The sequence below is a fragment of the Orycteropus afer genome, unplaced genomic scaffold (assembly GCF_000298275.1).
Source record: "Orycteropus afer afer isolate SDZICR_OR568_19922 unplaced genomic scaffold, OryAfe1.0 scaffold00057, whole genome shotgun sequence".
NCBI lineage: Eukaryota > Metazoa > Chordata > Mammalia > Tubulidentata > Orycteropodidae > Orycteropus > Orycteropus afer.
Window position 1 is genome coordinate 5,421,651 of NW_006921644.1, and position 12,277 is coordinate 5,433,927.

The following is a 12,277-nucleotide window of genomic DNA, read 5'->3' on the forward strand; positions in this document are numbered from 1 at the left end:
AAAAAAAAAAAAAAAGATATATTGATTATTACTGGTGACTGGAATACTAAAGTTGTAAACAAAGAAGAATCACCAGTAGTTAGAGAATACGGCCATGGTGATAAAGTTGATGCCGGAGATCACACGATAGAGTTTTACAAGACCAACGCCTTATTCATTGCAAATATCTTTTTTCAACAACATAAACAGTGGCTATAAATATGGACCTCGCCAGATGGAATACACAGGAATCAGAGCAACAACATCTGTGGAAAAAAGCAATGAAGCACCTCAGCCAAATGAGGCCAGGAACTGACTGTGGAACAGACCATCAACTACCATATGCAAATTCAAGTTGAAGCTGAAGACGACTGAAACAAATTCATGACCTTGGTTATATCCCACCTGAATTTAGAGACCATCTGAAGAACAGATTTGATGCACTGAACACCAATGACCGAAAACCAGATAAATTTTGGGATGACATCAAGAAATTTGGAAGACAGCTACCTAGCCAAATGAGTAAAAGATCCATATTTATACTCATTCCAAAGAAAGGTGATCCCACAGATTGTGGAAATTATCAGTATCATTAATATCACACACAAGCAAAATCTTACTAAACGTAATCCAGAAACTGTTGCAGCAGTATACTGAAAAGGAGCTTCCTGAAAATGCAAGCTGGATTCAGAAGAGGATGTGGAAACGAGGGATATCATTGCTGATGTCAGATGGATCTTGACTGAAAGCAAAGAATACCAGAAAGATGTTTACTTGTGTTTTATTGACTATGCAAAAGCATACGATTGTGTGGATCATAACAACTACTGGATAAAACTGAGAAGAATGGAAGTTCCAGAGCACCTAATTATGCTCATGAGGAACCTGTCCACAGACCAGGCCGGTATTCAAACAGATCATTGTGATAATGCATGGTTTAAAATCAGAAAGGGAGTGTGTCAGGGTTGTATCCTTTCACAATACTTATTCAATCTGTATGCTGATCAAATAACCTGAGAAGCTGGACTACATGAAGAAGAATGTGACATCAGGACTGCAGGAAGACTCATTAACAACGTGCAATGTGCAGATGATACAACCTTGCTTGCTGAAAGTTAAGATGACTTGAAGCACTTACTGATGAAAATTAAAGACTACAGTCTGCAGTATGGATTATACCTCAACATAAAGAAAATGAAAATGGTCACAAATGGACCAATAAGCAGCATCACGATCAAAGGAGAAAAGACAGAAGTTGTCAAAGATTTCATATTACTTGGTTCCATCATCAACATCAATGGAAGCAGCAGTCAAGAAATCAGAAGATGTATTGCACTGGGCAAATCTGCTGCAAAAGACCTCTTTAAAGTGCCAAAGAGCAATGAAGTGTTTGTCGACTAAGGTGCGCCTAATCCAAGCCATGAGGAGCTCTGGTAGCATAGTGCCTAAGGCACTTGACTGCTAACCAGAAGGCTGGCACTTCAAACCCACCAGCCACTCCTCAGAAGGAAGATGGGGCAATCTACTTCTGTAGTAATACTGCCTCGGAAACCCATGGAGGTGTTGCTATGAGTCGGGGCCGACTCCATGGCACATAGCAACAACAACAACCACCACCCAAGCCATGGTGTTTTCAGTCACCTCATATGCATATGAAAGCTGGACAATTAATAAGGAAGACCAAAAAAGAGTTGGTACTTTTGAGTTGTGGTGCTGGTGAAGAATACTGAAAATACCATGGACTGCCAAAAGAACAAACAAATCCATCTGGAAGAAGCACAGCCAGGATTCTCCTTGGAAGCACAAATGGCCAGACTTCATCTCACCTACTTCAGTCATGTTGTCAGAAGGGACCATTCCTTGGAGAATAATATCATGCCTTGCTCAAGTGGAGGGTTAGTGAAAAAGGGAAAGGCCCTCAATGAGATGGATTGCCACAGTGGCTGCAACGATGAGCTGGCCCAGGACCGGGTAGTGTTTTGTTCTGTTGTACACTGGGTCACTATGAGTCAGAGCTGACTAACAGCACCTAACAATAACAACACCACCACTGACCCTATAGATATGAAAGGCTAATAAATATTAACATTTGACAACTTACTCAAAAAATACAATTTATAAAACCAATGTAAGATGACAGAAAATCTGAATGTAGTTTTGTTAAATTTGTTCACTGAGTACTTCTATCAAACACGTGACATCTACCATCAGAACCTGTCTAGATCTATGAGTGATTAAGGATCAGGATCAGTACCAAGCTGATTTCTAGGAGGTGGAAGTCAGACTTACCTCCACTTTCAACCTTTTCACCATTTCTGACACCAGTCGTCCCCTACCCCCATCACTCTCTACTTCTCTGCTAGTTTCCATAAGTGGTTGCAGTGGCCACACAACTCACAGACCATACTCATGATTATGTGGTTTATTAGGAAAGTAACAATTTGGCAACAGAATCAATTTTGTCAAGTAACAGGATACAACTCAGGAGAGAGGATAAAATTAGTCAGGATAGCTTCCAACCCAGAGGTGGATTACTCAATAAACAAGGTATACACAGGCTTACTTATGCTTAATTACTAATCTGCAGTAAACAATTTCACATTCTTTCACCACATCAAAGATTCTGCCTCCAGATATGGTTGGCATCTACCTCTGTCCCACCCCCCCAATACCTTCCTACAGAATCAAAGCCTCTCTTCAAATCCCTGACAGGGATGGAATACCCAGTAAGCAAGGTAAGTGTAGGCTGACTTGTGCTACTTACTAACTTGTAGTGAATAGTTTCACATGCTCATTATGTAAAATTGTTCACTACAGATTAGTAAGTACGAAATTAAAACTGTTCACTATAGATCAGTAAGGAAGCAAAAGTAAGTCTGTGCTTGCCTTGCAGACTGGGTAATCTGCCCCTTTTCCAACCAAGACAACAGCTCTTAGCTTCTTCGCTGTGCGACAGGCAGGAGGACCTTCAGCTCCACCAGCTCAAGCCCAGGAGGCACCTCACTCTACCAGCAAGCCTCCTGCCCGAAGGCTCAGCTCTCTGTCATTTGTAGGCCGGCAGGCCCACTGCAGCTGCCCCACTCAGAGCTCTGGGTTTCCACCATTTCTTTCTCACGCCATCATCAGTGTTGCAGCTCCCTCTCCTGTGGCCAGGAGGTTCTCTGTGCAGGAACCCCAGGTCCAAAGGACATGTTCCACTCCAGGCCCTCCTTGACGGTAGAGAGTCCCCACTAAACTTCTTGATACTGTCATTTAAGAAGGTGACCCTTGACCAATGTCACTGAACTTGTGTGCACATTGCTGAATAGGAACCTAGCCTGTTTTGTCATCCCTGAAAATACAATACAAGGGAAACCAAAAAAAAGAGGATGATACTTAAAAGAATTCGTAGCCATCTGTAACCTGTTTCAGACTGAGCCAGAAAGAGAATGAAGAGACTACATCCTTGATGACTTCCACTAAGCCAATGACCAACCATATATTTACCTATTCAGAGTGTGTGAATGAGATGATAATAAGCCCCAATTATGTTTTAATATTCTGTGACTTGAGTTAAAAGCACTCTAACTGATCCTGAGTGCAAAGAAGTTATTAATCAGAATAAAGATCAGGTAAAGAAAATTGATGCCACATACCAAGATGAGAAAAGTACTCACCTTGTTTGTTCAACTTTGTCCCAACTTCAGGAAGACTACAGTAAACCACATCTCCCAAAGCTTCCTAAAACAGATAAATAATCATTAGGAAATCAATTCAGGACACCCTGCCCCCCATAAATAGGAAAAATGCAAATACTGAATACACTACAATTCAGGAGTGGCAAATTTTTTCAGTAAAGGGCCACACACCAAAAACCAAACCAAACTCCCTGCCATTGAGTTGATTCTGATTCATTGCAACCCCCTTTGGGTTTCCGAGGCGGTAAATCTTTGTGGAAGTAGATTGCCCCATCTTCCTTCCACGGCGTGGCTAATGGATTTGAACTGCCAACCCTCTGGTTAGCAGTCAAATGCCTTAGGCACTGTGCTACCAGAGGCTAAGGGCCACATAGTACACATTTTATGCTCGAGGAGGAGCCCCATTATTTGTGTTTTCTTACAGTGTTTTGATGTCCAAACTATTCTTTGTTCAGAGGTTGTAAGAAACAGGCCACCAGCTGGGTTTGGCCCATGGGCTTCATTGACCCATGTCACAAACCATATACCCCAACAAGATTACTAACTCCTTTCAAAATACACTTTATGCTTTTGCACCTCTGCAGATGGTGTCCCTTATAAATCTGCTGGAACCCTAGCCACTGATTTTATAAAGCCTAGTCTTCTGCCTTGTACTTCCTGAAGACCTCCTGACTCCATTAAGAAGTGATCTCTCCATCAGGTGAGTGAATTACAGCCCCTTGTACAATTCATGTGATATCTCTATCATGTCATGTTTTGTGTGTTATTTTCCATGTAAGTGACAGATAAAGTCCAGAAGAGCAAGGACCACATCTTGTACAGTGACATCTCCCCCCCCCCCAAATCCTACCAAACATACATCCAGTGCAAAATCACTGACCTTTGCTGGTATTTCCTTCTCATTTTAACATCTCACTATGGGATCAGTGGGAATCAGGGAATTAATAAGGAAAGATAGCCTAAACAGTCCCCTTTTTGTAATCTGTGCCAATCTAGGTTTTCCTTCTTCTTCATGTCCCCCGGTTGTGTATCCCCACACCCACAAGAGACTGTCAACAATCCAGGCCTTTGCCTGTTTTTTCCTCTTTCCTTAACTGCCCCCACATGAAACAAAAATTTATTATTGACTATGTTATGTTCTCTACCTTAATTTAAGTGTCTACCTTTCACAATATCTTTTAAAACACTACATACTTCACTAATTTTATTTTACTTATTTCACCTGTGATTGCTTTTCTTCTAAGGGCCCTTCATGCAAAAAGGGTCCAAAGTACTAAAGGCAGAATAAACAAAATGTTTACGTTAGAGGCAATCCAGTTTAGCAAAAGAAGACTGTCACAGACATTTCAAGATAATTCAGTACCTGTGCAAAACTGCTGATTCCTACTGTTCCAATACCATTGTCTGTTGTTACCCATTCGTGTTTGTCTGTGAATTTACGCACTGAAAGAGAGTATATCAGAAAAATAGCATCACCTGTTAAAAAGTACTTTTCATATCAATGCTGTCAAAAGGCACGACTACCTCATTTGTGTTTGACCTATTGCTGTTGGCTTTCAAGAGAACACTAACCAGGCAGCAACCGAGGTCATGTGAACAGAGGGCATCTCAGTGGTGTCAGTTAGGCAACAATGTCATTTGTGCACTGTTTGGAGGCTTCTTTGCACTAACATTACTTAATCGCACGCCAAAAAAAATTAAAAAAGCACGTTTCTCATACGTATGTTATCCATCACTGGTCTGTCTTACAGAAACATGGTTTATGCAACTCTTTTTCCCTCTGAAGACAGACTTGGGAGATTTTTGCTCATAAAAGGCTAATGTGCCTCTAATTTAGGTAGAGCTGACATAAGAGGGCATCCCTGCAACTTGATTGTAACACACGAATGAAACTGACCTCCCAGAATAATTATACCTTCATTAAAGTCCTAAAATTTTATTTAAATCTAATCCAAGCCTGCCCTTGAAGAGAGTGGCTACCACCATTCGAAGATGCAAACTGTAAAATCACTTGACCTTGAATCACCTGCGCTCTAGTATTTTAACAGTACTAAGCACACTGCATTGAAACAGCCCATTCTTCAGTTTCCTCCAGGAAGTAGACTGTAAGGACAATGAGAAAGAGCATTTGTATTCCTGGTTCTAAACACAGTGCTTAGCACATGGTAGGCACTCAAAAGTTGAAGGAGTGTAATCATTTTTTAAAGTTCACTGGGTAAAGGGGATTCTGAGCATAATATCTAGTATAGTTCAGTTCTACCACTCATTTCTCCCTATCATTGTTACAACGCTAAACAGTTGCCATCAAGTCAGTTCCAACCTATGGCGACCCTGTGTCAGAGAACTGTGCTCCATGTTTTCAATGGCTGAGTTTTTCAAAGGCAATCCAGGTTTCTCTTCCAGGTAGCATCTGAGTGGACTTGAACCTCCAACCTTTCTGTTAGCAGCCGAGTTTGTTAACCATGTGCACCACCCAGGGCTTCACTACAACTCTAGAGCTGGCTATCTGAATTACCAATTATGAGCAATTTAAACACTATGTCTTTTTAAAGTAAAGGCTGGACAACTGTAAATCTCTAGCCCATTCAAGTCTACTATCTTGATTTTGGCTTTGCCATCTTGCCTAACTGTAAAGACAACCTTAGGGAGAAAGGTTTCTCTGACACTCAATTTAGTAACTGAGTGACCACAAGGTTAGAGGGAAAGGCAGCAACATTACTAAGCTAAAATGCAGCCAGGTCCCCTGGACTTGAGAGTCCATAGTCTTTTCACTACACCATGCTATTTAGGCTAAGAAAATGATGAGTCCAAGTCTCCTTTAATCCTGGGTCCAACATGAAAATAATGGACAGGGGATTAGGTAATTATTTTCTTACCACACTTTGGAAAACATAGTTCTTGGCTCCAGAATATTAGGAGTTTTGAGTAATTTATGAAAATTTTACATTTTCTTCCTTTCACAGTTACTGGCCAGATAAAATGTTTTGCATTAATATTGGTAAATATTTTTTACTATTTAGTAACATCATATTTATCAAGTGCCTCCCAGGCACTTGATATGTGTCAAACTTTACATACAGCAGTTCCATTATTTCATTTCATCCTCCCACCAACTGTGAGGTATATATTATCATCTCCATTTTTCTGGTGACAGAAACTGAGGCTCTAGAAGTTAAGTGATCTGCTCAAGATTCCCTGGTTCCTAAGAGGTAGAACCAGAATTGAAACTGGGTCTGCCTGTAGTAAAATCCATTTTAAGGAGCACTGATGATGCAGTGGTTAAAGCATTCGGCTGCTAACCAAAAGGCTCAAACCCACCAGCACCTCCATGAAAGAAAGATGTAGCAGTCTGCTTCCATAGATTTATAGCCTCGGAAACCCTAGGGGACAGTTCTACTCTGTCCTATAGGTTGCTGTGACTCTCAGTCTACTTGATGGGATTGAGTTTGCTTGGTTTTGTGTTCCTATTTAAAGGAATGAATAAGCCTAGGTTTGATCTAGATGAGGATGGGAGTCAACGCAATGAGTATTATTGGAATAATTAGCAAAATTTGAGTATGAACCATGTAAGAAAGCAATACTCTTTTTTATAATAATGTAACTGTGGTTATGTAAGAGAAAATCCTTGCTCTTAGGATTCATTGGATTAACTGGTGACTCACTGTGGATATTTATGGGTAAAATGTCATTATTTTTGCAACTAACTCTCAAAATTAATCAGGACAAGAAAAGTGTTGGGATGGGGTGCATCAAGACAGAAAGGGGGAGAGAAGCAAATGTGGCATGGTGTTAATAACCGATTAATGAGTTTATGATTATGGGCATTCCTTGAATTCTTGGAACTTTGCAATTTTGAAATCATTTTGAAATTTAAAAAAACAAAACAAAACCTAGGGGCTTATCCAGATCAGGGTATTGAATGTTTTGGGCAATATTTAACCAGGTAAGGGGAAAATGCAAACAGAGATAATTTAACACCAAAAAAAAAAAAAAAGTGGGCTTGAAATTCAGTTTTTTTAATCTTAGAAATGCTTTACCTCTGTATTCAAATTGGTGATGTACTGATGTGTGTGACAAACATAGCTGAGGGCGTATTAGGAAGGGGAAAGAAAATCTTTATGCTTCAGAGTTTGGAATAAATGTCAACTCTTCTAGCCCCAAATGGATTCTAAAACAGTGAACTAGTGAGACAACAGCCATCACAGATCTCGGCTTCTTAGGACGCCTGGATTCTTATTACAAGGTGCGGTTAGTGCCCGAAGTATTTTGCCATAAAGTAAGAAAACTGGTTTCCTGTGCGGTAACTGTGCCCAAGTGCGAAGACATCGATGGACGGACCTCCCAGTTATTTCAAGTCGGTTAAGCTCGGTCTCAGTTCAGCGCCAACACCCATCAGTGACCCAGACAGACTGCAGAAGAACGCCTTCTGTAGAGTCCGGCCGACTTTATCTCACTCTTTTTAGGAAACAGCTGCGCCTTCAATGTTATGCTCGCTTTATTAGTAAAATTCTGGGTTCACGGCTTTGCTTTTAGCGTTTTTGCTTTAACTATACTCAGAGCTGTCACTACTGATCGTTTTAGTAAACTAAAGTCTCCACGTCCAGGGTCTCACGATGAACACAAACACGAGAGAAACTACTGTCCCCGTGGAGCTCAGCGATGCTGCTTCCCGGACTGGTCCTGCCAGCGAGCGGTCGGCTCACCTGCCGACTCGGAACGGACGCCCATGTCCGCGGGACTCCAGTCCCACAAGACAATGATGGACTGTGGCTTCTCACGCCGACTTGAAAAGAGGTGAGGGCGGCCAGCTGACCCTCGGGATCCCAACACTAACCCTGGGTCTAAACTGGCATAGGCTTGGGGGGGGGGGGAAGCTCGCCTCTCCCCTCGGGAGGAGCAGCGAGGGTGAGCCGCGCGCGAGGCGCTCTCCGTCGCTCCTCTCGGCCTTCCTTCCCCACCTTCCCGGTCGCCCACGTGCGGCCGCAGGTCCCGCGGCGCCCGTCCCCGCTTACCCGAGAGCACAGCGCGGCCCATGCGCAGCGTCCGCACAGCGCCCGGCCCGGGCCCCCAGAGCCGCGGGGGGCACGGCGCCGAGAGCGCGCGCAGGCTGCAGGCCGCGGCCCTTAAGCTCCGCGCCGCTTGCAGCACCATGTTCACAGGGTGCGGAGGGTCGCCGCGCAGGACTTTGGCTCCCGGCGGCCGGACGGGGAGGCCCGGGACCGGAGCAAGCCGGCTGGGCCGTGGAGCGGGGCGGGCCGCGGACAATAGGGTTGCGCGCGGGAGGCGGGGACCCCCAGACCGGACACGGTCCCGGATAGGGCGACGAGCGGGAGAGCGTGCATATGGGGCGGGGTCTGAGGCCCGGATGGGGCGGGGACAAGTGCAAGATAGGCGGGCTGGGCGAGGCCACCGGGGTTGGGGGGGGGGGGGGGGGCGGTGCATCACCTCGTGGCCGCCTCCGGGCGAGTGGAAGTGCTCGATCGGCAGCTGGGGGCTTTGCTTGTTATGGGGGCTGCGCCCCGGCAGTGAGAAGGGCTCCAGACAGGGGTGGCTGGGCCGGGCCTGCGCATTCGCGAGCAATTGAGGCCTGGGACCTAGGAAAGGCAAGGCGCCCCCAGTCCTTAGGCAGAGAATCAAGGTCATTCAGAGACTGGATTCCTGGCCAGGGCTGGCCAGAATCATTGCAGCTCAGAGATGGTTGTTGGGCATAAGCCAAAGCCGCGCTGACACGTGTGCATTTTCTTTTAGACTTTTCGAAATACTGAGAATATTCTAGGAACTCTCTTTATTACTTTACAGAGTCCATTGTGCCCAGGGGCGTAGCAAGGAACGAGAGCCCCCAGCAATCTCTAAATTGTGTCCACCACCCAATTTCAGGATGAATAGACATTGATAGCCGCGAAGGGTCATTAGAAATGCTTGCACCCTTCATCTCTGTGGTACCTGGAACTGCCATTCTGCGTCTCTTCCTGGCACCCCCTTGGACTTGCACCCTGGGGCAAATGCCCTTCACTATTCCTCCTCATCCTCCCCCCCATGCCTCTGGAAGTCTACAGTGCTTGAGGAAGGAAATTGGGCCATACCAGGTTACAAGAAACTGCTCAGTGGCGCCCCTTTCGAGTGGCGCCCAGGGCGTGTGTCATACCTGCCATACCTACGTATGGCTCTACAGGCACTGTAAACAGGGAACAGACAGAATCATGAAGCTCACTGAGGGAAGGGACTTTTCTGAGGGTCAGACATGACTTCTTGGTGGAGACCGGGCCACAGCCAGTCAGCTACTGCAGGAGCAACCAGAGGCAGAGTGTTTGCCAGGCGCTGTGCATTAGACAGTGCCTTTCTTAAGTGCTAGCACGAGGACCAATGGCTTTCAAGAAAACAAAATCTTTGTCCCCAGCCAAGGAGACGGAAGTCATCAGCTCAGATTTTAGAGGCTGGGCCTGAGTCAGCAAGGAACCAAGCCTCAGCATCACACTTGGGCACCTTGAGGGATGTGGATGGTTTTTTGAGAGGGCCATGTGTTCTTGTAGGGAGCTCTGGTAGCGTAGTGGCTAAGGCACTTGACTGCTAACCAGAAGGCTGGCAGTTCAAACCCACCAGCCACTCCTCGGAAGGAAGGTTGGGCAATCTACTTCCGTAGTGATACTGCCTCGGAAACCCAAGGAGGGGTCGCTATGAGTCAGGGCTGACTAGACGGCACACAACAACAACAACAACAACAACATGTGTTCTTGCACTGAGTTTATGCTCTACTTAGAAACCAGGCTGTGGCCCTCTTCATATCCTCTGAGTAACAGCTCTGTGTTGAGTCCTTACTGGGTGCAAACAATTAAGCTCTGACTTCTAGCTGAAGGGTTGGTGGTTCAAACCCACCCAGAGGAACCTCGGAAGACAGGCCTGGTAATCTGCTTCCAAAAAGTCACAGCCTTGAGACCTCTACGTGCAGTTCTGCTCTGCACACCCAGGTTCACTGTGAGTCAAAGCTGACTCAACGGCAGACGGCAACTACGGACCAGGCACTGCGCAAACATTGTTTTTAAATCCTCTCCCAACTCCTCTATGGTAGGTATCACTCTGATTTTGTAGATAAGGCAGAAAAGTTGAGTAACTTGCCCAGGAGTGGGATGAAGACCTTCTATAGTGTAAGCAGCCAATAGGCACCAGATGTGGGATTTGACCTCTACTCTAACTGATTTACAAGAAAATGCACTTAAGATCTGTAATACTTGCCTTCTTTTTGGATTCTATCTGGCTCACACTTCTCTAAACTCCTGATCTTATCTAGCTATAATAGTGAATATTCTGTTTTTGTTGGTATTTTGATGTCATACAAGCCAGCATAGCATAAAACAATCCGTGCCCTAAAATAAATATTGATTCTCAACTCCACCAACTCATTTGGTGGGACGAATAAGACCACATATCAACGTGTAGGCTACGCGACAGCCCTTTTCATCAAAAATATCAGCAACAAGTCTGTCATGTTTTTTATTTAATAAACATTGAGGACAGTCAAACTTTTTTTTTTTCTTTTTCCTTCCATCTGGTAATCCTTATAACAACACCCATAGCTTAAGATTTGGAGGGTTATCTCATTGTTCATTTGGTATAGGCACTTGCTGGTTGTACTTCGTCACTTTTTCTGGTGCCTCAGAAGGAGCTACCTCATTTCTTTGAGATGATATATATATGTTTCTTTCTCTTCAAACAATCACTTTGAAAGGAGTTGCCAGTTTGCTATAGTCAGTAGAGAAGTAGAGAGTAGGTGGAAATGACATAGGAGAGGTAAAGGACTTACAGCTCATCAAGATGGGGGTCAGTACTTTGCCTGTTTTAAACAAATGTACTGCATGTATCTGGGCGAATTTCTGTACCAGTCTACAGGAGTCGTGTGTACCCCTTGTGATTGGTTATTTGGTGAGTGTCACTGTTCAGATCTGATACAATGAAGAGCGGATGATGGGCATTTGGGTGGAGAGAAGATGATGAAATATCCCAAGGTTTTGTGAATACTGTGTGTTATATGGGTTAATGTTTATGAAGGATCCTGGACCTGTACATTGGTTGGTTTTGATTTTCAGGTAGTAGGATATGATAGGATGGGATTGTGATCCACTGTCATTAAAAGATATATATTTGTGTTTTCATGAAGCTAGATGGCTGGCAGTTGTTCGCTTTTAGAGTTGATCATGTCAGCTGTTTAAAGCACCCAAAAGATCAGCCAGAGAGAACCCTATAGATCATAAGACTCCGATCTGCAGCTGATCATAGACATTGCACAGGACTGGGCAGTGTTTCTTTCTGTTGTGCATGGGGTTGCCATGAGTTGGAGGCCAGTTTGATGGCAACTAACAACATAAGAATATTCAAGTAGCCGGTTTCCTCTCATCTCCCATCTCTGCCGTCATCACATTGTTTCCCCATGGTACTGAGGCAGCTGTCAAAGGTCCAGGCGTCATGCCCAGACAAGACAACGTCTAGCATTGTAAGAGCTCATCACTATATGTGTCTCTTTTTGTTGAGAATGAACTTTTTATTGGGCTTTTCCAGAAGCCCCCTAAAGACCTCCCTCACCCTCATTTAAATATATATATATATATATATATATATATATATATATA

General features: G+C 44.3%; 2 protein-coding genes across 2 annotated transcripts in view; both read right to left on the reverse strand.

The window, feature by feature from the left end:
* GCSH (glycine cleavage system protein H) overlaps window positions 1-8,807 on the reverse strand; it is a 17,223-nt gene extending 8,416 nt beyond the window's left edge. The window contains exons 1-3 of the mRNA XM_007939195.1: window positions 8,669-8,807; window positions 5,020-5,099; window positions 3,636-3,699 (exon numbers count right to left, since the gene is read on the reverse strand). Coding sequence (XP_007937386.1) covers window positions 3,636-3,699; window positions 5,020-5,099; window positions 8,669-8,807 — 283 coding nt within the window. The remainder of the gene's footprint in view (window positions 1-3,635; window positions 3,700-5,019; window positions 5,100-8,668) is intronic.
* A 2-nt stretch (window positions 8,808-8,809) lies between these two features.
* Window positions 8,810-12,277, reverse strand: part of PKD1L2 (polycystin 1 like 2) — a 113,209-nt gene continuing 109,741 nt past the window's right edge. The window contains 2 exon segments of the mRNA XM_007939196.1: window positions 8,810-9,010; window positions 9,102-9,218. Of these exon segments, the coding sequence (XP_007937387.1) occupies window positions 8,810-9,010; window positions 9,102-9,218 (318 nt within the window).